At 32.5% G+C, this 27,843-nt stretch overlaps 3 protein-coding genes across 3 annotated transcripts; all 3 read right to left on the bottom strand.

Annotated features, from left to right (window-relative positions):
• Window positions 1-231: 231 nt before the first annotated feature.
• Window positions 232-3,728, bottom strand: LOC131663964 (neprilysin-2-like). Its single transcript, XM_058934770.1, has 10 exons — window positions 3,664-3,728; window positions 3,489-3,595; window positions 3,077-3,154; window positions 2,760-3,005; window positions 2,460-2,680; window positions 2,183-2,359; window positions 1,588-2,085; window positions 1,223-1,514; window positions 909-1,153; window positions 232-797 (listed from the first exon to the last, which is right to left on the bottom strand). Exons 1-10 carry the CDS (start codon window positions 3,666-3,668, stop codon window positions 459-461), a joined length of 2,208 nt encoding a protein of 735 aa, XP_058790753.1. The 5' UTR covers window positions 3,669-3,728; the 3' UTR covers window positions 232-458.
• A 1,452-nt stretch (window positions 3,729-5,180) lies between these two features.
• Window positions 5,181-8,408, bottom strand: LOC131663984 (neprilysin-2-like). The gene is made up of 9 exons (XM_058934797.1): window positions 8,404-8,408; window positions 7,828-7,988; window positions 7,511-7,756; window positions 7,215-7,432; window positions 6,935-7,111; window positions 6,334-6,831; window positions 5,969-6,260; window positions 5,647-5,891; window positions 5,181-5,519 (listed from the first exon to the last, which is right to left on the bottom strand). The coding sequence occupies exons 1-9, from the start codon at window positions 8,406-8,408 to the stop codon at window positions 5,181-5,183; spliced, it is 2,181 nt and encodes a 726-aa protein (XP_058790780.1).
• A 9,064-nt stretch (window positions 8,409-17,472) lies between these two features.
• Window positions 17,473-21,437, bottom strand: LOC131663985 (neprilysin-2-like). Its single transcript, XM_058934798.1, has 10 exons — window positions 21,433-21,437; window positions 21,270-21,364; window positions 20,111-20,182; window positions 19,792-20,037; window positions 19,494-19,711; window positions 19,214-19,390; window positions 18,613-19,110; window positions 18,248-18,539; window positions 17,934-18,178; window positions 17,473-17,811 (listed from the first exon to the last, which is right to left on the bottom strand). The coding sequence occupies exons 1-10, from the start codon at window positions 21,435-21,437 to the stop codon at window positions 17,473-17,475; spliced, it is 2,187 nt and encodes a 728-aa protein (XP_058790781.1).
• Between the last annotated feature and the right edge of the window lie 6,406 nt (window positions 21,438-27,843).

Raw genomic sequence — 27,843 nt, forward strand, 5'->3', positions numbered from 1 at the left:
GAAATTTAACTATTTATTAATCATATTGCTTTAATTAAATTGAAGTTAAACGGAAACTATATTTAAAAATTCGTGCATTTCGATAGGGCATTTACTAAATAATTTTTAACTTAATTTTCTAGGATATTAATTTGTTAAATCGTAGAAATCCTTATTAAAACTAAAATTATTAAATAAATATTATACATTCTGGTCATTTATTTTTATCAATTTTTTAAAGTTAAACTGGGCTTCAATTGTTTTTATAATAAATGGTAGGTTTTATTCGCATATATTTATTAACAATAAGTTTTGTGCATTTGAACGATTTTTTTAATGATAACTATTATAAAAATATTTTTCTTTCTGAACTATGCGAAATTATTTTATATTATACATGAATTATAGATTATTTATATTTGTTTTCAATATTTGCTCAGATAAAATAAAATATCATGATACTAATATAAACTGTACATTTACCAAACTGTACATTTTTTAATAGGATTCATTCGAGATCCGACAGGACAATTAAAGTCTCTAGAAAATTCAGGTATATTAGAGAAAGTTCCAATGACGCGAATCTCAGCAGGACCATGAACATCGGTATTGATTACGTGTTCCAAATTTTCAGGTCTAGATTTGTCGCACCAGATATTTGCTGCATTTATCCAGAATAGTTGCCGCGATGTGTACGATAATCCAGGTAAACCTAATTCTTGCTCATGAGTCTTTTCATATTCTTCATAAGCGAAGTAAGCTTCCTTGATACCTCCGTTATCTGCGATATTTTCACCTTGAGTATTCTTACCATTCACCTGTAAATCAATAAGAGATCCTTACTATTAATATTATTCTATACCCGAATACAATTAATATTATTCTATATCCATTTGAAATTCTCCGTAAAAGAGAATCAACAAACTCACTTTCAAGCCATTAACTGTATAATTACTGTATTGCTGAATTATACATTTAGTTCGATTACGATAATTTTTGAATGTTTCAGGATCCCACCAGTTGATCAAATCACCATACTCGTTATATTGACTTCCTTGATCATCAAACCCGTGTGTTAATTCATGACCAGTTATCCAACCAATAGCAGCGTAATTCAAGTAGTGTGGCCGAAGACTGTTAAAAAATATATCTTGCAAGATTCCCGCCGGAATGACTGTACGTAATTTCGAACTGTGTTATTTAATGTAGACTGAAAATTCAATATTGCTTAGATTTCACTTACTAATGCTATTTATGTGAAGACCATAGAAAGCGTCCACTTCTGCGGTAAACCCTCTATCGATCCAATTATATCTATTAACAGGCTTTCCTAATTTTTCTATATATTTTATGACTTTGAAAAGCTTCAAATTTAAATGGCTCTTCAAAAAACTTTCCGAATGAACTACTAGATCCTGGAAATAGGTGTCAATTTTTTCGTCGTCAAGGAATTCGTCCGGGTAGGCAACGTATTCTTTAACGGAACGGAGCTTCTTTTTAGCGGTCTCTTTAGTTTTTGCATCCATCCAATCAATCTGCGAAAGTAATTGAAGCATACAATTTGTAATTTAACTAACCGAAAAAGCTCTTCAGAGTTTATCAACAAACCTTTTCTAATAAACCTAAAAAACTTTCATGGACTCCGTGAACAACTTCTTCAGCAACTTCCTTCGATTTCTTATCGAAATGTTCTCTCACATACAAAGCTCCAAGAGCCAGATGTAAATTTGTCTTTAAGTATTCCAGACATTCGATCCATGGTTGTTTTTGTACATTTGTACCTGTCTTTGACGCACTGAAATCAGCTTTGATGCGTTTCACGCGTTCATTCATGAAAGAAGCCGACTCTTGGACTACTCGCCAAATAGCGTAATTGGCAAGAACACGTTTCGGAGTATTGTTAATTAGATTTATTAAAGATTTAAGGAAATATGGAACTTTCACTATGATTTGATCGTTAGATGTAATAAATTTAGTTTGTGAAAAATAAATGTTATTGAAATACTCGCGCCAGGGAATATCTGGATATCCTGATTCTAGTTGTTGTAGAGTCATAGAATTGTGAAGCTGAGATCTATTTCTACGATCTTCTCTCGGTAAAAAAATCTAAAATAGTAATGTTATTGAAGCGAATGACGAAGTTATTTGAATTTATTTTTTAATTGTTGATGCTGTTCAATTTAGTTTTTTTTTTGTCATATACCTTCGAAAGCTCAATTTCAAAATCCAAAGAGTCACGTAGGTCTTTCCTCGATTGTTGTTCATCAGCTCCGAGGACTTCCGCAAGATTGGTCATATATTTATAGTAGGCTTGTACAATTTTGTCTTGGAAACCTTTTGACAAGTACTCTTGTTCGAGTCCTGTAGATGCCTGATCCAGCTACGTTGATAAAAAAATAAGTTCAGTACGGTATTATTTTTGTAATAACCATAATGGATAGTGTCTTGATAAATGATTTGTATTTGGAAAAAATTCTCACAGTTATTACATATCTCCTGTTATTATTTTCTTCGGATATTTTGATACCTATCTCTATAAAACATTTCATCGCTTCTGTATATCCAATTTCACGCATCTGATAGATTAATTTTTTCCAATCAAAGTCGGAAGCGTTCCAAGATTGTCCGACCAGAACAGGCCAGTCACCAAGTTTCTTCAGTATATCCAACACTTCATTTGTACTAGTTTCGTTGATTTTAGCTACAAATTAATGTAATAAAACAATGATATAAGATTAACATTTGATAAAGTATAAGGCACTTAAAAATTATTTATGCACCAATATCGAGACAAGAATAATAAAATGACTGCAGCACTTTGAACGTTCTTGGAGCGTTATTATCCATTTTACGTTCTAGACTTGTCCTCAGCTGCTTCAATAGTTTTTCATTAGTTCGAGTAAAAGCAGATATGCTATTTTGGGATTCCGGAATAATTGATTCCTCTAAAAATTTGCCACACGCAAATTGATAAAAATTATCGCAAGGTACCGCTTTTGTGTCAATGTTTTTCAAAATTAGCGATGCTAAAATAGAAGATTGAGTCTTAACAATACGAAATATTTAGAAACATTCGGGAGGTCTTTGATTTGTATACCTGCTTCGATACATGCTTGTGTTTCGCAGACTTTTTCCTGTGATTCATTTTTCGAATTAACGTCTTTGTCCTTCAATCCTAGAAGATACATTTTTTAGTTTAACTATTTTTATGCCATTTATAAATTTGAAATTATTAAGAAATAATACATGTTTTCTTTGTAATAAAAAAATAATGAAATATAAAATCAATAGTGGAACAGTTTTCGCATTTTCTGCTCTCATCTTACTTTACTGCTTCAAACATTTGTAAAACATTGAGTTATGAAAGTTTTACAAAGGGAGAGTACATGAAAATTGGATTTATCTGTATACATTAAATTAAACAAATTATATTATTTCTGAAAAATTTGTCAGAATAAAACTGAATTGCAATTATCGTAATAAAAGTTATATAAATAAAATAATCATACCAGTCGTAGTTACTGCACAATTAGTAACACTTACAAATGAGTAATAAATTGCAACTATCAAAATAACTCTTCCGTCCAATGAAACCGGTAAATGTATCTTTCTTAACCTATAGATATACAATTAAAATTGAAGTACAAAGTAGTTACTGACAGATAACCGTTGTTAAGTACTTACGTCATTTTATTGTAATTGAGTCGTTACGGTTATTCTCCAAACCACATTTAGTCCACTGATATTATGTTCACAAGTTCTAGCTATATATTTAGTCGTTTGGTCTATTAAAATATTATCTGTTACGGAGTCTTTATCTGAATATTCGAACATAATATTTCTTTTTCATGTTCAATGGATTATTATGTTCTATAAAATATGATTGTTCATTTTTAAATGTATGTGATATTTTGTAGAATAATTTGAACACTCAAATGATGACATGACTTATTTTGTTTGATTTATAAACGATTATTGTATTTATTTCTTAGTTTTAGTTTAGAAACTACTTTGAAAATTATTTTTAAGGCTATGGATTTTTCTTAAGTATTCATAACTTATTTTTTTAAATAATTATAATTAGCAAATTCGTTCTGTATGATTTTGAGATTAATTGTTGACACATATTTTTCTATTGATAAAAAGGTACACATGTTAAGATATTATAAAATAAAAATCTAAGATTGATATATACCTGTGTTTTACTTAGCAAAATGAAAAAAAATATTTTTTGAGAGAAAACAATTTTATTTTATAAATGTACTATTTTTATCGCGAATATGAGCTTCGTACATATTTAATTTAGAGCTTCATAAATCCGTTATACTGAAAATATGTGCTTAAAAGAAACAGTGGATATATGAAGGTCAAACTGCTTCACTAATACAGGAACAGATGTCAAAGATTATCATGGAAAATTAGTTTGCTAATTATTGTTTGTAATTTGACTCTTACGAGGGAGTCGTTTTTTACGATAAAGATTGAAAATTAAATTTTATTATATAATTATTTATATATAAAACATTCAATTTTATATACAATAGTGTTTGCAAATAAATATTGAATGAATTAGATGTTGAAGATCCATAACATTAAAAAATGATAAAATACACGATGATGCCGTGTAGACCATTTTATATTAATCAATCGTTTGTTAATTTTTCTGTAGTAACATATAATATCAAATAATATTTCAGTTGACGTAAGAAAACAGGATTTTATTTTTCTTGTTAACGTCGAATTGATATCTTTACAAAATGATTCCTGTCTACAGATACAAATATTTTAATAACTTAGAATTATGGAGATCCCATAATAGAACTAAGATAGCTATAAGGAAAAGGCAATCACACGTTAATAATTTGCTTAGATAATAGTATAGTTTGGATCACGCGCGCAATGAGTGTAACGGTCATGTAGTATAGTTGAAGCATTCGTATGCAACCCGTCGTACGTATGATTATTTCAAGCTAAAGTAATCAGATATTACGTACGAATGGATTAGTATAGCTATATATGATATTGTTGGTGATCACATCTATTATAATGGCTTATTTAATTATGACATTATTATAAAAATATTTACATTTCTAAAATATGCTAAATGCTCGTATTCATGAATTATACATGAATCATAGGTCATTTTTATTCGTTTTTTATATTTTATAGCATATGAAAGGCTGACGGTACTGATATTAAATTTACCAAACTGTACATTTTTTAGTAGGATTCATTGGAGATCCAACAGGACAATTAAAGTCTCTAGAGAATTCAGGTATATTAGAAAAAGACCCAACGACACGGAACTCACAAGGACTATGAACATCGATATTGACTATATGTTCCAAAATTTTAGGTCTAGACTTCTCGCACCAGATACTTGCCGCACTTATCCAGAACAGTTGCCGAGGTGAGTAGGGTAACGCTGGTAAACCAGATTCTTCTCCATGAGTTTTTTCATATTCTTCGTAGGCGAAGTAAGCTTCCTTGATGCCTCCGATGTCTGCGATATTTTCACCTCGCGTATTATTACCATTCAGCTATAAATCAATGAGAAATTCTTACAGTTACTATTTACGAAAAAAAGCTACTAATAATACTTTTCATATATATGAATGTCCATTTGAAAATGTCTTGTAAAAGAGTAAAACGAATCACTGAACTCACTTTCAAACCATTAACTGTATAATTACTATATTGTTGAACTACACATTGAGTTCGGTTAAGATATTCTTTCATTGTTTCGGAATCCCACCAGTTGACCAAATCGCCATGCTCGTCGTATTGACTACCTTCATCATCAAATCCATGTGTCAATTCATGACCAATGATCCAACCAATAGTAGCGTAATTCATATAGTGTGGCCGACTACTGTTGAAAAATATACCTTGCAAGAATCCCGCTGGAATTTCTGTATGCAATAATTCAATTTCAAATCGTGTTAATCAGTGTTAACTGAAAATCCGATACCACTCAAATTTCACTCACCAATGCTATTCATTGATAGGTCATAGAAAGCATCCACTATTGCGGCATACCCTCTCTCGGTCCAATCAGTTTTATCGACTGGCTTTTTCAGTTTTTCCAAATTTTTTTTTAATTCGAAAATCATCAAATTCAGATGATTCTTCAAAAAACTTTTCGAATTGACTTTTAGATCCTGAAAATAGGCATCAATTTTTTCGTCTTCAAGAAACTCATCTGGGTAAGCAACGTAATGTTTCATTGAATGGAGCTTCTTTTTAGCAGCATCTTTAGTTTTTTTATCCATCCAATCAGTCTGAGAAAGTCATTGAAACATATAATTTTTAATTGTACTATATGAAAAGGCTCTTTCGAGTTTATTAACAAACCTTTTCTAATATATCTGCAAAACTCTGACGCATTCTGTTAACAAGTTTTTCAGCTACTTCCTTCGATTTCTTATCAAAATTTTTTCTCACATACAAAGCTCCAATAGCCAAATGCAAATTTTGCGATACGTAGTCAAGACACTGTATCCATCGTGGTACTTGTACGTTTGTGCCTATTATTGACGCCATAAAATCAGCTTTAATGCGTTTTACGTGTTCATTCATGAAAGAATCCGACTCTTGGACAACTCGCCAAATAGCATAATTGGCAAGAACACGCTTCGGAGTACTATTAATTAGTTTTAATAAAGCTTTAAGAAAATTTGGAACTTTAACTATAATTGGAAAACTGGATTTATACAATTTAGTTTGTGGCAACAGAATTCGATTTAAATACTCGCTCCAGGAAATGTCTGGATATTCTAATTGTAATTCGTCTAGTGTCATAGGATTGTACAGCTGAGACATATTTCTACGGTCTTCGGACGATAAAGAAATCTGAAATTAGAATTTTACTGTATCGAATGAAAAAGTTATACTAATTCATTTTTCTCTTATTGATGCTTTTTCATTACAAAATAGTTATTTATTGATCGTATACCTTTGCCAACTCAATTTCAAAATTCAAGGAGTCACGCAGTTCTTTTTTCGATCGTTCTTTTTCAGCTCCAAGGCTTGTGGCAAGATTGATCATATATTTATAGTAGGCTTGTACAATTTTGTCTTCGAAGCCTTTTGATAAGTATTGTTTCATGAGCCCTGTGGATGCTTGATCTAACTATATAAATGAGAAAAATGAGTTAATTGACGTTTTATTTTGTTAATGACTATATTATATAATGCCTTGATATATAATTTATATATTGCTAAGAAATGCTCACAGTTATTACATATCTCCTGTTATCTTGTTTATCTATTTCAATATCGAACTCTATTAAACAATTCATCGCTTCTGTATACCCAATTTTACGCATTTGATAGATTAATTTTCTCCAATCAAAGTTCGAATCATCCCAAGATTTACCAACGATGACAGGCCAGTTACCAAGTTTTTTCAAGACATTCAACACTTCCTTTGTACTAGTTTCGTTGATTCTAGCTGAAATTAAGTGTCATAGAATAAATCATATAAAATTTAACATGGTGATATAAGGTAGTTAACAATTTATAAATGTACCAATATCGATACAAGTATTATAAAACGACTGCAGCACTTTGAACGTTCTCGGAGCATTTTTTTTCATCTTACGTTCTAAACTTGTCCTCAGCTGCTTCATTAGTATTTTATCAGTTCTACTAAAGAGAGACACGCTTGATTCAGATTTTGGAATAACTGATTCCTTTGAGAATTTACCACACGCAAATTGATAAAAATTCTCGCAAGGTTCCACAGTTGTATCCATGTTTTTCAAAATTACTGAAGCTGCAAAATACAAAAGAAGTTTTAGTTGGATGAAATATTTGAAAAGAATCAGGACGACTTAATTTCTTTACCTGCTTCCAAACATTCTTGTTTCAAACAGATTTTTTCTGGCTGTACAATTTTCGTACCAATGTCATTTAATCCTTTATAAGATATATTAATTAGTGTATTAATCGGTATAACTATATTCTCGGTATTTACAAATTTGAAATATTTAAGTATTAAAGCATCTCTATTAAAAAAAAATGAAATTAAAAAGTCAATAACAGAACAGACTTAGCTTTTTACTAGTCTTATTTCAATTATTTTGAAAAAGATTGAGTTATTACTGTTTAACATTAAGAGGATATTTATACATGAATATTAGGTTTTTTAATACATTGAATTAAAAAGAATTATATTATTTTTGATAAAAGTTTGTCCGAATTAAATTAAATTTTAATCTTCATAACAATAATTACATAAAGCAAAGGGAGCTCACCAATCGGAATTATTGCACAATTAGCAACATTTACAAAGGAAAAGAATGCGACTATTAACCTTCCGCACAATGAAACCGATAAAGTTTTCTTTTTTAACCTGCACATAAACAATTAACATTGATGTATTAATTAGTTACTTATGGATTACAGTTGTTGAGTACTTACATCATTTTACTGTATTTTAATCGTTAGAGTTATTTTCCTGACTACTGACATTGCATTTACATATTCCATATATTATATACATACTCGTCTCATCTACTAAAATACCAGCTGTAACGGAAAAATAATTTGAATAGTCAAACTTGAATATTCAATTTTCCTGCTTATGAATTATCATATTGGGTTATTTTTCATGTAGACTTTGGAGTATATGTGATATTTTATACAATAATTCAAACGCGCACAGGATAGCATAGCTTATTTTATTTTATTTGTGAATATTTTTCTTTAGTTTTACTTTTAAAACTGTTTTTTAAGCTACTAAATCTTCTTACGCATTTAAACAGTATGCTTATAAATAACTATACCTATCTTATTAAGTTTGTATGATTAACAGAATAATGACTCTCAGAGAGTATTCTATTGATAAAAAAATACACGTGATAAGAGATAATAAAATTTTAGATATAAGGTTGATATACCTGTGTTTCACTTTACAGAATGAAAAAAATTATTTTATAAGAGAGAAAAATTTTATTTTACGAAACAATCCAATCATCGTAATAATTTTTTTATTACGTACTTTATGAACATGAGCTGTGGGCATATTATATTTACATGTTCGTAAATTCGTTAAAGTGTAAATATGCGGTCAGAAGAAATAATTAAGGGATATATCAATGTCAACCTTCCTAACTAATTCGAAAAATTTTTTTGACGAATATCATAGTACGTATAGTTTGTTATTAATTTTATTTCTAATTTGATCCTCACGCGGAAGTCACAGTGGTTCAGAGGGTAAGAATTCAAGTTTCCGTGCAAGAGATCGTGGGTTCAAAAAAAATGGGTAGAAATTTGTTTAAAACGCGATTGATTAAACAATATATGAAAAAATGATTTTTTGAACCGATCAATTTTTTTTAAATAATATGGTACATTATGTAAAGAGAAGGTTTCTTGTAATTTTTTCGTAAAATGCATTGATCAAAAGTTACGAGGGGGGGTCAATAAGTCTTTACATAATCCAAGAGATGGCGCTCGTCACGCTTAAATTATGATGTTTTTGGCAAGCAATACTACTAATTAGATATCGTACAAAGTTTCAGCTCGATTCATTAAGTCGTTTTTTTGTGAGCGTTGGTTGAACAAAAAGTTATTGGTTTATTTGAAAAATGGAAAAAATAGAGTTTTGAGCGGTGATAAAACAATTTCATTTGAAAGGCCTTACACCAAAAGAAATCACTATTGAGTTGAATGCCGTTCATGGCAAGTCTGCCCCTGTGTTTAAGACTGTTTATAATGGGTGAATGAATTTAAATGCGGCCGTACAACAACAAAAGATGAACCTCGTTCAGGACGCCCCGTAGAAGTGAGTACGCCCGAAATGGTCAACAAAGTCCACGATATGGTGTTGAGTGATAGAAGATTAAAATTGCGAGAATTGGTTGAGGCCACAGGGGTATCAAAGGGTACAATCATTTCAATTTTGCATGAAAAATTGGGGATGAGAAAAATATCAGCAAGATGGGTGCCGCGTTTCACTATTGAAAACAAACGAACCCGCGTGGTCACCTCTGAGGCTCTTTTGGCACGTATACGTCGTAATCCGGAAGACTTTTGGCGTCGACTCGTAACTGTAGACGAAACATGGGTACACCACTACACTCCTGAAACCAAAGAACAGTCCAAACAATGGATTACCACAGGAGAACCAGCCCCAAAGAAGGCAAAGACAGTAAAGTCAGCTGGCAAGATTATGGCCACGGTTTTCTGGGATGCGTATGGAATCATCTACATAGACTACTTGGAAAAGGGCCAGACGATCACTGGGCCATATTATGCGTCATTATTAAGTCAGCTGAAAGAAAAAATCACAGAAAAACGTACCCACTTGAACAAAAATAAATGCCTCTTTCTTCAAGACAATGCTCGAGTTAACACGTGTGCAGTTTCGATGGCAAAAATTAACGATTTAAAGTTCGAATTAATTGACCATCCATCATATTCGCCTGATTTGGCTCTCAGTGACTTTTTCTTATTTCCTAACCTCAAAAAATGGCTTGCCGGACAACGATTTACGTCGAGTGAAGAAGTCATCGCCGATCCGAAAATTTCTTATATATCCTTTAGAAAATTATAAGAATATATATTATTCTTATTAATTTTTTCTGTACGTGCATTGTTTTCATGGAAAAAAATAACATGTATTAAAGTAGTATCCAAATCCGCCAAAATTATCAAAGAGTAAAATATTCTTATAATTGTCTAAAGAATGTGTGAAAATTTTTCTTGAATTTTTCGAACAATTTTTTGTTTTTGCAAAAACTAACCAATTGCAAAAATAAAAGATCGCGAAACCCTTTGAAGAAATTTCAGTGTATCCCTTACATGAGTCTAAGAACCTTTTCTTTCTTGGTACTTTTTTCATGAGCTAATAATGTTTTAGTAAAAAATTCATAAATATAACGGAAAAAATAACGCATTAAGGCGCCATTTTAAACACCCCAAGTGAAAAATCGATCTGGGAATCGTGTATTCGTCAAATGTAAATATTTATTCCACTGTCTAGTGAGATTCCAATATCATTATCATAGATACACATCGGAAATCGTTTGAAAACTCGATTTAAACAAAAGATATGAAAAATTTATGTTTTTACAAACTGCATTTTACCCGGATAAACAATATTTTGCAAAAATTTCGTGGACATCAGCGGAAAGAGCATCTCCTGAACTTTTTGAATATGGTCATCGCATTTTTTTAACGTTTGTAACATTAATTATAAGTGGTCCATGATCGGTGTACCGTGAGTCGCGTTTTCGGCCGAAACGGGTTAATGTAGTTGATAAAGAAACAATAATAATATATGTAATGATATTTATATCATGGATTAGTAGGTAGTGATGTGAAGGAATAAGACAGATATTGAAAATATGAATTTCAGTGAACTTAAAAAGAGGCTCGACAACTGGAAAAAGCTTACGTGAATACTATTAAACGCTGCCTTTTTCCAAAAGGGACTCATTCCGCATTTCTAACTTACTTTCATGTTTTCCCTTTTTTTTATGAAACATTGTGTTAACATTCAGTTCTTCATCACGCTAATGTTAACCATATGTATTGTAATAGTAACAAGGAGCAGACGTTTTTAAAAAATACGAACATTCGAAATAATAAATTATACTCGACAACCATCCGGCAGTCTCTTGCAGTCCCTTACGCTTAACGTTCATTGCAAAATTCCACATATATTGGTTAAGTTTACAACTAATTATTGAATGAATTATATATTCAAAATTATTTTTATCATTATGATAATGATGAAATGTATGGTAATGTCGAGTGGAATATTTTATCAATTAATCGCTTGTTAGTTTTTCTGCGGAAAGATTATCAAATGATATTTCATTTTTGAAGAAAATAGTATTTTGCTTTTTGTGTTCACGTAGCCTTGGTATCTATACAAAACGACCCAACAAGTGTTTCGATATTATCTTTGAAAATCTATATGAACAAAGATAGCTAAATAAGAGAAAGGCAAACACACACTTAAGCTATACACACGATAATAGTATATTTAGATAAAAGTATGTTTTAGTTCACGCGCATAATGAGTGTAACGATCACGTAATATATTTGAAGCACCTGCATACGGCCATCTGTCATACTTATGGTTACTTCAGACTTACATAATCCATCATCAAGATGCGAATAGATTAGTATATCTGTACATGTTGTCGGCGATTAAATCTATTACTATATTGGACAGTGTGTCATAACCATTGTTAGATGTAGATATATCTACTACGAAAATGCTTTATTTAACGATTTCTCTTGTTTTTATGATACTGGTGAGTCTAGCACGCATCGCGCTAATATATGTATATGCATTAATATATATCAAGACTTACTGGCGAAATTGGAAACTCCTAAATTCAATATGCATTAAATATCCCCTTGATTTGATATGAGATATAGCCGACGATTATTTATTGGTAAATAAACATACAGTTACATTGATATTTATCATTTAAAAATGTTTAATAATGTAATCAATGAAGTTTTAAGTTTATATCATTCCAAGTTGTGTGCTGAAAAATCACCATTCAAAAGTTTGAAAAATACAATAAAAATGTAATACAAGTTATAAAAATATAGAAATAGCGTAATATTATAGAATCATTTCACTCTAGTAAATTTATTCGAAATCATGAAATAAATTCGATTTGAGTAAATAATGCTGTCATTGCCATTTCGTGTAATTGAGATCAGTTCAATCGCGATATTTGAGAATTTCATATAAAACATATATTTATGCTGTTTGATGTAATAAAGCTTTTGATTCAACTTCTTTCTATATCTTCTATAACTTTTTGCAAAGTAGTCAGTTGTGCAATCAACGCACTCTCCTCAATTAGGCTGCTGTAGATTCATTTTATCGTATACTAACGTTAGAATTTCTACTTCAATAGACCGCACTCGATTATTTAAAAAGCTTGTTGACTCTGCAGTCATGCGCCAGATTAAATAGTAAGCAAAAGTACGCTTTGGTATCTTAGAAATAAGCTTAGTGGCGGATTTCATACGGTTCAGATTTCTAATGTCTGTGTTCTATGAATTTAATGAAGTCTATTCCAAGATGTGACGGTAGAGATTTGCTCAAATATTCCTTCAGAGTGATGACTAAATATTTTGACTCAAGCTTTTCAATTGTTATAGAGTGTTAAAACTTAGAAACATTTCACCAATCTTCTTTTGATGACGAAATTTGAAGAAGTACTAAGATTTGGAGAATATTATTTATCGAAAAATATTTAAAATCTTATTTTTCATTATTTTTTATGATATATTATTAGCTGCATTCACTTTCATCCATTTAATTATAATGTGTTCGAGCTAATTATGTATCACATCAATGATAATTATTATTGTACCATGTACCTCTTTTTCGTCAAATCAGCTTTACAATCTCTATTTTAAAAAGGAAGGATTTAATTATGATATATTTCGATACATGTACTAGCTTTACTCGGGTGCAAACGTCCGCATCATGCTAAGATTACTTTCTAGCACTAGCATTCAAATATTCTATTACAGTATGCCGTGATACTCCTAAGATATTAGCAATATTCGTCACGATACATGTAGTAGATATGTAAAACTTCACTTTATACATCTTTCACCAAAATTGTATGCAAATTCTGTTTTCGGTTAATTCACCTGTTACAAAGTTTATTTATATAAAAAAACTAGTTAAATTTAGAATCTGTTGTAAATAAAAGAATCGACTTACAAGGAATCTCCCCTAACCCGACCACACCGATTTCAATATTCTTTTAGTATGTTGCAGATCATAGGAAAATCATGAAATGAATTTGTTTATTAATCCGAAAAAAATAAATAAGTCTTGAGACACCCAACTCTGATACTTGATAATTGTTATTTAATCGTTCTCACTATTTCGCATTCGTATTTACAAAATTTAATATACGATATTTATGCGAGGACACACAGTATATAAATTTCATTTATTTATAATAGTTTTTCCAGATTTAGAATTTTAGAGTTTCGATATAAAAGCCTCTAGAATTTCTTGTTATATTATTATTTCTAACGGCGCGCGCTGACTACAGGGTACTTATCTTATTCTTGTAAAAAGTGGAAACGAAGGTAGTCCTTGTACCACCGGACTTTCTTCCAATTTGCTCTTCTTATAACTGTGGGTAAGGTTTGAATTCTTGCCATCGTTGCTCTGGCAGTAGCTTTACGAGGTTGATGAACGTGGATCCCAGACGTCGGCGAAGAGTGGACAGAGCGCTGAAAAAGAGCTGTTGACCGTCCAACGTCCCGGGATATTCTGCTAACGAACGTGAATGCCTCGAGCTGAGGCGTGTGATCGACTCCCGATTCATTGTTGTGCCTGTTTGATTTGCTATTCTTCATCGACCAAGGATCAGAAACGTGCACATGCCAAAGCCTACGCAAGGTGCTGAATTAAGATTCAGCAATTTACATCGTCACAATAAGTAACACGTGTTTTATTTTATTGGTAGAAAAACATTTGAGAGGGTGAAATCCACCATCAAAGTCCACTCTCAAAAATGAATTTTGCAATTTATCTTAAGTTCTAATTGATATTTTGCAATGAAATAAATTTCATTTCACCTTTTATGTAAATGCGGAACTAGCTTAGGCAGTACTGACCATAAAAGATGCAGCCCGTATTTTTTTATTGATTAATCTACTGTTTTTGTGTCTATGTCTATTTTTATGAAAAAAAAAAAAATTTTTAATGAGCCAAAAAAACTGGAAAAAATATTATCCTGGGTTTATTACAATAATAAAGTTGACTCGTTTGAGATTATTTTTTTAAACATCTTTAAAATAAAAAAAACCACCCCTAACAAATTTTTCAATATTCTACAAATTCTGATTACTTAGTTACTGTTATATACATTGCGAAGAGAATAAAAGTGATATGAAATTTATTTCATTGTAAATATAAGTTAGAACTTAAAATAAATTACAAAATTCATTTTTGAGGGCGGATTTCATCCCATGTTTTTCTGTCGATAAAATACTTATTACTTATTTTATTACTTATTAAACACGTATTACTTATTTTTTTATGATCTACAACATATCGAAAGAATATATAAATCGGTGAGTTTAAGTTGAGGGTGTTTCCGTGTTAGAAATAAAACGTGAATACACTCTAGTATTGAAAATGAATAATCCATTTAAATAGCTAAAACGTTATACATATTATGTTACTAAATTTGGTATAAAAAAAGATGATTGTATTACCTCCTACCCTTATTGTATTGTATTATTTTTTTTCGTCAATTTCATTTCCAATATTTATCAAAGTATTCAAAGATTTTATGTGTCCGATCCGCCGAAATTGCTAAACTACATTTTTCCAAACTAATTCTATTTCGTTCCAAAATTTTCCATTGAGAACGGACCAGCCTCGAATTTTATTCAGAATATCTAATAACGGCTTTATGTCGTAACTTTTTTATTTTTTTCTGATAACATATGATGAGGAATTAGTTTTCTTGTTGTGAAGTGTTACATTTAAAATGAAGTTGTAAATTTTGTATAGTGATAATAATAAAATTATGCAATTAAAGTGGCATTGTATAATGAACTAATTCAAAAAGATTAATAATTGTAAGAACAGCAAGTAAAAGAAAAATAAGAAAATTGCATCACAACGTTGTTGCTCTGTGAGTGATAATCGAAAGATATGCAAAGGAGTTTGGCAAGTAACGGTTGAAGTTGTGAATTGGAATATTAACGTTGATTTTATTTGATTTGAGAATTTAAAGTCACGAAATTAGCGTGACAAGGATTACTCAAAGATAATTAATATCGTTTTTTTTAGTTCCCGTTTCCTACTCAATCTAATCCTTGGAACATGTTAAAAATAATAACGTAGGCTATTATACATCGCACAACTAAATGTCGCGCCAATGTAGCAACAATTTGTTGCTTACGTGAGAAAACGTGCTTGAAGATTAACGATTGCTAAAGATGGCTCAATTGCACGAATGCCACGTTGTGCAGGAGCGACGCCGGAAACTGTTCCATTTCCAGATATTTCCAGAGCGGCAGCGTGAGTTGGATGTTGAGGGCCTGGATCGTTGACAACTATCGAGGGCCTTATGGTTCCAGGATGCCGTGGAGCCTTATCCTCAAAGAGTTGCGACGATGCGCAGAAAGCAGAAAGATGTTGTTTGGAGAGGTGACGATGAGCGAAAAAGGGCGAGTTCAGTGTAATCTTGAGCGGCTCTCCGCAGCGGTAGCGGCCATATGAACAAATTTTGAGTCGGTCACGCGCATAGATCGATATATCGATTACGTGCAAAGCGTGACAATTCCACGTGTGACAATCTTAACGTTGCAAAATAGTTAATATCAAAGCAATTAGTGCAATAAGCTCGTAACAAATGTAATGTTCTATAGGATCATCATCGGTGATTTTATTTTTGATGCTTTCCTGAAGATGCTCTTTAATTTTATCATTGTTTCCGCCAAGTACTAATGCGAAGGATATATTTTCTCATATAAACGATTAGTTCATATAATTGCCACAAACAAATCGATAAAAATTATCAGATGCAGATGCATAGGCCGATAAAAAGTAGGTTTATGACAAAAAAGTAGATTAAGATTGCGCCGAGAAATTAATTGTAGCGAGGAAGTAATGAATAGGTTAAAGACCATGTACGCGACGCCTAGACCTCTTTTTTTTTATGTAAGTGTGCTATAGTCGGCCTGTCGTTTGCGTTTTCTAACGTCGACACCTCTCATTCATGGCTTCGCTCGTTTGACGTGTCTGGCTGCTGTTAGGCAGATCCAGATTCGTGCGCCGTAACTCGAGGTAACGCAAGTGCCGTGCGATTACGCGAGACTGTCTCGACCACTGGCAGAAGGCCCACGGATCACGTGTCGGGATAACACAAGGGTTGTCCCGAGATCGTTCGTATGAGATGTTTATCAGTAACTAAATATCTTATAGTCTGGTATTTTATGTTTATCAATTTTTTTCTAGTTGATCTTGGCGATCATTATTAAAAGAATATCAACATATTGACAATGAAATGGAAGTTCAATTGAATAATTTATTTCCGATATAATTTACCCATTAATAACGAAGAGGATGACAAACTGCAAATTGAAAAAGTAATCATAGCTACAAATAAATTCTTATTTATACAAAATAACCGTTGTAAGTATTGTTCATAAATATTCAAACAAAAATTAAGAAAAAGGGTTTGTTCTAAAGTTTCCAATGAAAATGTTGACTATTCCTCTTGTATTACGTTTATTACAATTGATATTTAATTAATGTTGAATCTATGTTTACCCATGCAAAAGTAGAGTTAAAATATAAATGCATTTAAACAGTTTCTTTAATAATGATTTTATTACAAAAATATTTTAAATTCTAAAAAGTAAGAATTTATGTTATATTAGTATGTATACGAATCATAGAATGATTATATTTATTTTTTTATATTTTTTTAGATAATAATCTTGATGACTCTTATATAAAATTGGCATTTACCAAATTGCACATTTTTTAGTAGGATTCATTGGAGATCCAACAGGACAATTAAAGTCTCTAGAAAATTCAGGTATATTAGAAAAAGACCCAATGACACGGAACTCATGAGGACTATGAACACCAGTATTGATACTATGTTCTAACATTTCATGTCTAGATTTACTGCACCAGACGTTTGCCGCACTTATCCAGAATAGTTGCCGCGGTGTGTAGGGTAATCCAGGTAAACCAAATTCTTGACCATGAGTTCTTTCATATTCTTCGTAAGCCAAGTATGCTTCCTTAATGCCTCCGTTATCTGCGATATTTTCACCTTGCGTATTCACACCATTCAGCTGTGAAGAAATAAGATATGTTACAGTTAATATTTTAAATAATGTTGCAACTAATACTTTTGGTATATACGAATGTTCTTTTAAAATTCTCCTTAAAAAGTTAAAAAGAATCATAAACTCACTTTAAAGCCATTAACTGTATAATTACTGTATTGTTGAATTATACATTCAGTTCGATTAAGATACTCTTGCAACGTTTCAGGATCCCACCAGTTAACCAAATCACCGTTCTCGTCGAATTGTCTACCTTCATTATCAAACCCGTGTGTCAATTCATGACCAATTACCCAACCAATAGCAGCGTAATTCATGTAGTGCGGCCGACCACTTGTGAAAAATTGGCCTTGTAAGATTCCCGCCGGAATGACTGTACGTAATTTTAAGACATGTTATTTATAATCAACTCAAAATGCTATATCGCTTAGGCTTTACTCACTAATTCTATTCATTGGAGGGTAATAGAAGGCCTCCACTATTGCCGAATATCCTGTCGTCGTCCAATCATTTTCATCGACGGGTTTTATCAGTTTTTCTAAAACCTTTTTGAATTTGAAAAGATTCAAATTCAAATGTTTCTTCAAAAAGCTTTCCGAATTGACTTCCAGATTCTGAAAATAAGCATCAATTTTTTCGTCCTCAAGGAACTCGTCCGGGTAAGCAATGGAATCTTTAACTGAACGGAGCTTCTTTTTAGCGGTATTTTTAGTTTTTTCATCCATCCAATGAATCTGTCAAAGTCATTAAAGCATATAATTTGTAATTGAACTGAATGAAAAGGCTCGTCAGAGTTTATCAACAAACCTTTTCTAATAAACCTGCAAAACTCCGACGTAACCTATCAACAAGTTCTTCAGCAATCACCTTCGATTTCTTATCGAAATGTTCTCTCACGTACAAAGCTCCAACAGCCAAATACAACTTTTGCGATACGTAGTCAAGACACTGTATCCATCGTGGTACTTGTACGTTTGTGCCTATTATTGACGCCATAAAATCAGCTTTAATGCGTTTTACGTGTTCATTCATGAAAGAATCCGACTCTTGGACAACTCGCCAAATAGCATAATTGGCAAGAACACGCTTCGGAGTACTATTAATTAGTTTTAATAAAGCTTTAAGAAAATTTGGAACTTTAACTATAATTGGAAAACTGGATTTATACAATTTAGTTTGTGGCAACAGAATTCGATTTAAATACTCGCTCCAGGAAATGTCTGGATATTCTAATTGTAATTCGTCTAGTGTCATAGGATTGTACAGCAGAGACATATTTTTACGCTCTTCCATCGGTAAAGAAATCTGAAATTAGAATTTTATTGTAGCGAATGAAAAAGTTATACCAATTTATTTTTCCCTTATTCATGCTTTTCCATTACGAAATATTTATTTGTTTATCGTATACCTTTGCCAACTCAATTTCAAAATTCAAGGAGTCACGCAGTTCTTTTTTCGATCGTTTTTTTTCAGCTCCAAGGCTTGTGGCAAGATTGATCATATATTTATAGTAGGCTTGTACAATTTTGTCTTTGAAGCCTTTTGATAAGTATTGTTTTATGAGCCCCGTGGATGCTTGATCTAACTATATAAATAAGAAAAATGAGTTAATTGACGTTTTATTTTGTTAATGACTATATTATATAATGCCTTGATATATAATTTATATATTGCTAATAAATGCTCACAGTTATTACGTATCTGCTGTTATCTCGCTGATCTATTTCAATACGGAATTGTATAAGACCATTCATTGCTTCTATATACCCCATTTTACGCATTTGATAGATTAATTGTCTCCAATCAAAGTTCGAAGCGTTCCAAGAATCACCAACCAACACAGGCCAGTCACCAAGTTTCTTTAGGATATCTAATACTTCATTTGTACTAGTTTCATTGATTTCATCTGAAAATAGATGTGGTATAATAAATTATATGAAATGCTGTGTTTGGTAAAATAAGGAATTTAACAGTATATAAATGTACCAATATCGAGACAAGTTTTATAAAACGACTGCAGCACTTTGAACGTTCTCGGAGCATTTTTTTTCATCTTACGTTCTAAACTTGTTCTCAGCTGCTTCATTAGTATTTTATCAGTTCTACTAAAGAGAGACACGCTTGATTCATGTTTTGGAATAACTGATTCCTTTAAGAATTTACCACATGCAAATCGATAAAAATTCTCACAAGGTTCCACAGTTATATCCATGTTTTTCCAAATCATTGAAGCTGCATCATAAAAAAGAGTTTTAGAGCTAGATGAAATGTTGGGAAAGAATCAGGAGGCACTTGATTCGTATACCTGATTTAAAACATTGTTGTGTGATACAGACTTTTTCTGGCGTTAACATTTTCGAACCCACATCGTTTAACTCTATACAAGATAAATTAATTAATGTAACTGTATTATCTGCGTCTACAATCTTGAAATTCGTAAATAAGAAAAAAAACATATCTATTTTGTAAGAAATGAAAAGTCAATAAAGGAGAAAACTTAGCTTTTTTTATTTATCTTACTTCAATTACACAGGACTATAAAACGCGACTTGAATATAACAAAAAAACGATTCTAATATTTCCATGTATTTTGGCATGTTGATTCCGAATCTAACCCTCGTTTGTCTCGATCAGGTTCAAGGGTGTTTGAAGATTAATGTTTTAATTTATGTGCAATAAAATTTTTAACTCAAGATTCGGAAAGAGCGGAACAGTTTATGTTATATATATAGTTTTATTTTTTAGATGAACTCTCCAGATCATCTGGAGGTGAAATCTTGTTGTTATTGTACAAATAAAACGAAAAAGTGCTTTTTATACATTTTGACGAACTGAAACCAAATCTATTATTATTTTGACCCCATCACATCAGTTTCAAGTTCATTCGAAGGTTACACAGAACTTTCAAGTAAAAAATAGCAACTAGTATATCCCTATGTATTTTTATGTGCTAAAACCAAATCTAACCTCCGTTTGACTTTATTACCTCGGGTTCAAGGTCATTTAAAAGTCATTACCATAATTTACGTTGAGAACTTCATTGCAGTCCCGGATTTTAAAAGTAACATTAAATAAGTGAGTATATGATCCTAAATATATCTGCTATCGTGAAGTGGTTTATGTCGGTTTTTCAATAGCATGAAAGGGACAGAATTTCATTAAATCCACAAATAAAATCCATAAACTCCTAAATCCTGAAATTCTACAGCCTAAATCTCTATATTCTGAAGTTTATACTCCCAAGTATTCATTAAATAGGAATATCCAAGTCATTTTTTTGTTTTATTCAAGTCTCATTTTGTGGTCCTGTGTTATTTTAAATAAAATTGAGTTATTAACGCTTAACATTAGGAGGATATCTGTACATGAAAATTTGATTTCCCAGTATATTAAATAAAATAAATTATATAATTTTTGAATAATTTTTTAGAATTAAATAGAATTGCAATTTCAAATAAACTTACCAGTCGAAATTATTGCACCATTAGCAGCATTTACAAAGGAGAAGAATGCAACTATCAAAATAGCCCATGAAACTGTTAAAGACGTCTTTATTAGCCTGCACATAAAGAATTAAAATTTAAGTATTAAATAATTACTGATGAATAACAATCGTTGAGTACTTACGCCATTTTACTATATTTGAATCGTTAGTTATTCTCCAGGCTACTGACATTGCATTTAAAAGTTCCATATATTATATACGTACTCGTCTGATTTACGAAAATACCAGCTGTTACAAAAAAATAATTTGAATACTCAAACTTACATATTCCATTTTCCTGTTCAATGAGTTATTATAATTTTGAAAATTTGAGAATCAATTATTTAGTCTGAAAATATAATAATATTTTGTACAATAATTAAAATGGGCAAATGGGGAAACATGACTTCTTTTATTTTATTTGTGAATATAATTATAGCATATTTCCCTTAGTTTTATCTGTGAAACTACTTTGAAAACTATTTTAAAGTTACAAAATATTTTTGTACATTATAGTACATTACGATACAAATGCGGAAAAATAGATTCTTGTCTCGTGTGGCATTTACGCCCGAGCGAAGCGAGGGTGGAAAGGTACACGAGACGAGAAACTCTTTCCCAAACATGTGCCGTACCGTATTTTTTGATACGACGTGTGGAAAGTGTGATTTTTAACGCACCCTTTTTGCCGAGCGTGCCGGAAAAACGCACTTTCCGCACGGAGTGTCGAAAAAATGTCATTTTGAATATACCCCGCTAATTCACCTTATCTGATAAATAGAATTATGACTTGCAGAGATTCTGCTATTGATAAGAAAGTACACGGATTAAAAGTTTATGAAATTTTACATATAAGGTTGAGCTTATACATGTGTTTGACTTTACAGAACAGGAAAATTATTGTGTAGGATAAAATACTTTTTATCTTATGAAATAATCAAATGATCGCTACTATTTTTTTATTACGTACTTTACTTATTTTTTTATTATACTGAAAATATGTGGTTACGAGAAATACGGGAAACTTTCTCATTAACATGGAAAAAATTGTGGAAAAATATCATAGTAAATAAAATTTGCCTGCAGGTTTTTCAAATTTGACTTCCACGATGAAAAGTTTTTTTATTTATAAATATGTATATATATATAACAAATTTAAATAGACTGAATAAATTATTAAATTATTAATGTGTATATTTAATGTGAACTAATCGTTTATTAATTTTTCTGTCAAATAGTATAATATCAGATAATATTTCATTTTTTAAGAAAATATTTTATTTTTTATGTTCACCTTGAATCGGTATCTGTACAAAATAAACCCAATCTATTGACACACGTGTTTCGGTGAAATAAATTCTTTGAAAATCTGTAAATACATCAATAGAGTTTTAAATAAAACACAAGTGAAATGTAAAAACATGGTTACAGTTTGTCGAAATATTCATCGATCTATATCTTTTAGTTAATACGCATAATGAGATATTCATTGCTTATTGCTTCGCATTGCAAAAGAAAAAAGAAAAATTTATCAGAAGCAAATTATTCGCCTTGATCAAAACTTAATTATCCCATTTGTTTCAGTCACTCGCAAGATGGCTAATTATTTTTCGCTTTTGTTCCATAAGCAGTAGCAGCAGCAGTAGAAGGTATGCTGCCGGAGAAAAATTTCTGCAATCAACTTTCTAATTTCCACTTCATTCATTCCCAAGTAAAATTTCAAATGTTTGCCACCTACGGCTCTAAAGCTTTCACTTGGCGAGCATCCAACAAATTCGCTTGGCCTTACATACATTACGTTACAATTAACATCTCGTCCGCTCGAAAAGTTTGTTAGCGTTTGTTTTATACCAGTGTGAGAGTTTATTCTTCTTCTTTCTCTCTATTTTTTTTTCTCAACTTGTATGATTCACCGGCAAAAGTTGCCCCGTTAATTATATCACGTTGCTTGCGCGCGCAAGAGAGGTGGAATTCATTTGAGCTTGCAGCGTATACAAGCGCATACACATAAATCGGACGCTCCAAGACCTGGGACTTCTTTCCTAAGTAGGTTGCCTACTTTACAATAAGCTGCGATATAACTGCCACGCGATGCTAAGTTTCGCTTCTTCCCGAACACCCCGCCTCCGGCGAGACTCCTTCGTCTGTTTTCCTCGAGAAATTTCTGTTAATGTTATTTTTCACTTGTACGAACTCGTTATGCAAGAGGCAAATTTTACAACGGCAACATTTCACTTCGCTCGTGATGGATTGCACTGACGATGAGATAAAAATTTATGCTCTTCGGATGGTATATTAAACTTTTCCTATGATGTTGCTCTTTCCAAGATAAAACTTTGAGATGATGTTAAATTTTTAATGGTTATTCCTGACTTGACCAATCGAAAATGTCAAAAATTGAAGATTATTATTCATAATTAATTGAAATGTCGTTCAAATATTATCAAAGAAAGAAACAAAAATGAGAGTGAGAGAGAAAGCTAGAGAGAATGAGAAAAAGGCCAATTGATTAACGATTCAGCTTTTGAGCCTGCAAGACCAAGTGTCTGTTAAAGAGAGAGAGAGAGAGCGAAATTTCTTCTCTTCTTTACTTCACTAATTAGAGCGGCACCGAGAGCTTTTAATCCGACTTATTGATTAGGTGAAGAAGCTAAGGGGCACTCGAATCGTTGAAAAAGAAGCCGTTCGCATAAGATCTCCATTAATCACTTGTATCGATATTTTTCTTCTTTTTCGTTCTCATCGTCAATCGCCAATGCAATGGTATGATTATAATGCACATTGTAGGGAAGCATCCAGGGAAATGGATAGAGAGAGAGATAGAGAGATAGAGAGAGAGAGAGAGAGAGAGAGAGAGAGAGAGAGAGAGAGAGAAAGGATAAAGCAGGCTAATGATATGTGACTACTGGAACGTGATGTCATGTTCTGTCAGTCACGTGATACGCTGTGTGAACGCGCGTGCCTAGCTGCCTCTGCAACATGATTATGTAGCTTGAGTTAATTAAACTTTGAATTCCTGTCTCGCCCGTTATTTGTCTGTTGTTTTTATATGAGAGATACTTGTTATACGTAGGATTTATGCATTTGTTGAGTTTTCATAGGTACTTCGAAACGAAGATGATTTCGATTTGTACCTTCATGTGAAGTATCTTATTTATTTCTTCAAAGTTTTTGCTTAACGTGATAACACAGAATTTCGACTTTATTAATTTTTTTCCTCGCTCTTTCTATGTCTTTCTATTCTGACAGCATTACTAAACTCAAATACCTATTTACAAAATATACTAGTCATACTAAACCGGGATGCAGTGATTAGTTTGAACTTCTTTGTGAAATATTACAACAGTTGTGTTATAAAAGTTATGAATGACTGAGAGAATCTCTAGACTTCTAGAGATTCTTTATCCTCCATTGTATTTTTCATTTTTATTTATATCTTCGTTTATATCTTAACTTATTTTATATCTGATTATGATAGGAGGGTGAGTCAGTAAAAAGATAGAAAAACATTTCTTTTGGTAGTTTTGTTTTTATTTTTTAACATAATCTCCTTTCAGCTAGATACACTTTTCAGGTGTCCTTCAAGTTTTCTTAAGCCATCAGAAGAAAATGGTTTTGAAAGTTCCTTTGTGGGTTGGGGAATAAAAAAAAGTCACCGGGGGCAAAATCTGGTGAATACGGTGGATAGTTCATTAATTTGAACTTTTGGCCATTGAAACTGCGCAAGTGTACACTCGTTTATTGTCTTGATAAAACAGAATTTTTTCTTCAAATAAAGACGGTTTCCTTGATTTTCTCGCTTAATATCAAAGTATCGAGGATAATTCCACGTGCATCCTAAAAACAGTGGCCACAACCTTGTCGGCAGATTTCACTGTCTTCGCCTTCTTTATAGCTGGTTAACTTTTCACAATCCACTGTATTGACTGATCCTTCGTCTCGGGAGTGTAGTGGTCTATCCATATTTTGTCTACAGTTATGAATTGACGCATAAAATCCTCCGGATTACGGTGGATGTGTGCCAAGAGGGCCTCAACGGTCACCGAGCAACTGCGTCCGTTCTCAGCTGAGAGCAAACGCGGCACCCACTGTGCCGAAATTTTTCTTATGAAAAATTAAAATAACTGTACATTTTGAAACACCTGTAACCTCAACTATTTTGGGCAATTTTATTCTTCGAGCACTCAACATCACATCGTGAATTTTATCGATCATTTCCGGGATGCTCACGTTACAGAATGGCCTGAACGATGTTCATCTACAATCGATATACGGCCACGTTTAACTGCTTACCTTATTGTAAACAGTTACAAAAATAGGGGTAGTTACCCATGAATTGTGTCTAACTTAGCTTTGATTTCTTTTGGTGTAAGGTCTTTTAAATAGAAATACTTTATAACGCTTGGAACTGATTTTTTTCCATTGTTAACAATAAGCAAAAGTTGTTCACTTTGATCGACAATAAAAAGGGAATCACTCGATGAATCTGGTTGAAACTTTAACAGCACTTTATTTAAAAGTGACGCTTGCTGTTGCAACATAAGATGTGATCATTTGCGCGCCATCTCTTGGATATTCTAAGGACTTATTGACCCACCCTCATAGTTTCTTGACTAAAGTTTTATATAGGAGTGCTTATATTGAGCTGAAATATTTATATTTATGATCCGTGCAATCATTTATATTTTATCTTACGACAAATAAAGGAATATCTATCCATTCATCATTCTCTCTCTCTCTCTCTCTCGCTCTCTCTTACCACGAAATTCAAACTACAAACAAGTTTCGATTCCCACCAGGTTACACTTGCAAAAGTCCTTTACACCCTCCAACTCCCAAAAACTCATGACACGCTGTGTAAGCCCTCGCAAAAAGTTTATTCAAACGCATGCAACCGAAAAATCTTGGTTCAACTAAACAATCGTGCTAGTAACATATACATAACATGGAGTAATCGCAGCAGCGTGAAAGCCCAAAACAGGCATACCCAAGCTCGCGCATGTATGTCATAAACACCGGGAGGCGACAGGCTGTCTAGCACAGAACGCGCACGCATGCGCTCATATATATATATACATATATATATATATATATGTATGCGTGCACATATATACACGTCCGATTAATCACGACAGACGCAATCGGTACCTCTCTTGCTCTCTTTTCCAGCCTTACACGGCAATTACACGCCAGCGTGTCGTCGAATTAAACTTGGCGCCCGCGCTATCTTCTGGCCCGCGAGCGCGCCAAATATCAAATAATAAAGGCGCCAAGTTTGCCTATTACGCCAAGTCCTAATGGTATTCTTGCGAGCAGGCGAGTTTCAAAAATCACTTTGGGGAGTCGTACTCGCAAAAGTCGACAATCTGTTATGAGATAACTTTCATTTCCTTGTGTTCAACGGCTTACTGGTTTCGTTGCTTCTTTTTTTTTCACTCGTCTCAATTGTTAGAAGCGCGATTAGCCGTGGATTGCAGGCTAAAACGATCTAAAGTTATACGTCCGCTAACGACAAATAGTTCTTTTTTTTTTTTAGGAAGCGTCAATTTTTAAAAGGACGGGCGCCGTGTATTGTTAAATTTTGCCTGTCATCGGGCGGCGGCAGCAGCGTAATAAAGTTGCCCGCTTGCGCGAGCTGATGTGAGAGCATCGATAATCGAGCTTGCATACATTACATTCACTTTGCTATTCGGGAGCTATTTGCACGTTAATAAAGATACCTGTGATGAACACTGCGAAATTCATTTTGCTTTTACGAGTCGTTCGATATGCAATAAGTTATATAGTCGATAAATTTTTGTGAAATTGATAATTATTTCGGAAGTCATTGTTTTTTCTTGCAGAGATGTTTTTTAATCAAATAGTTCATGGATCTTCGCTTATCTTTCGAAAAGTTTATTTTGACTTCGAAATTCGTTAATTTACATAAAATGTTGGTGGTAGTACATTTGATGTACGGAAAATGACTTACAAGCGAAACACCCTTCAATGATTCATCTTTGAAGTAATGTATTACTGGAATATGTAGCTGTCATACGTAATACGTGCAGTTAGCTAGTTAATTTTTATAAATGATCGCAATTTCATATATTTTACGGTTGATCATGCATTATACGACACAACATATCTAACATTCGGTGTGATTAGACGTACAATATGTGCGCGTTAAAAAACTGTTCGTTTTCGAAATCCATTGACTATTGTCATCGTTCTTACTTTTTCAATGCAAGCTGAAAAATTCTGGCCTACGTGTAATTAAATGCGATAACTTTCCATTAAGAGGCATCCCCGTGCAACCGTTATTTACGAGCGATCGGTCAGCTGAAATTTTCGAGCGTCGTACCTCAGCGTCACAACCAAAGCAGAAAGGACGAGCTTGCCCACGACTGCACTCACAGTGGATTGCATTCGGCAAATCGGCGGCCGGAACCTCCCAGCTCGCATTTTTTCAAATCCGCCAAATTGGAATTTCCGCGTAGGAAAAGCCGGAGATTTCATCTGCTGAACACACTCCTTCTCCTTGAAAGAGAGAGAGAGAGAGAGAGAGAGAGGGA

Source organism: Phymastichus coffea, unplaced genomic scaffold (assembly GCF_024137745.1).
Source record: "Phymastichus coffea isolate CEN01 unplaced genomic scaffold, Cenicafe_Pcof_1.1 PCOF00039, whole genome shotgun sequence".
NCBI classification, from domain to species: domain Eukaryota; kingdom Metazoa; phylum Arthropoda; class Insecta; order Hymenoptera; family Eulophidae; genus Phymastichus; species Phymastichus coffea.

Excerpts from the sequence above, each read along its gene's own strand:
- LOC131663964 (XM_058934770.1), bottom strand. Across the intron at positions 2,086-2,182 it reads TTGAAATTGAGCTTTCGAAG|ATTTTTTTACCGAGAGAAGA; the intron begins GTATATGACAAA and ends TTACTATTTTAG. Across the intron at positions 798-908 it reads ATACAGTTAATGGCTTGAAA|GTGAATGGTAAGAATACTCA; the intron begins GTGAGTTTGTTG and ends ATTGATTTACAG.
- LOC131663985 (XM_058934798.1), bottom strand. Across the intron at positions 20,183-21,269 it reads TGGTGCAATAATTTCGACTG|AGTTAAACGATGTGGGTTCG; the intron begins GTAAGTTTATTT and ends TATCTTGTATAG. Across the intron at positions 19,111-19,213 it reads TTGAAATTGAGTTGGCAAAG|ATTTCTTTACCGATGGAAGA; the intron begins GTATACGATAAA and ends TTCTAATTTCAG.
- LOC131663984 (XM_058934797.1), bottom strand. Across the intron at positions 7,433-7,510 it reads TAATACTTGTATCGATATTG|CTAGAATCAACGAAACTAGT; the intron begins GTACATTTATAA and ends ACTTAATTTCAG. Across the intron at positions 6,261-6,333 it reads TTGCAGATATATTAGAAAAG|ACTGATTGGATGGATAAAAA; the intron begins GTTTGTTAATAA and ends TGACTTTCTCAG.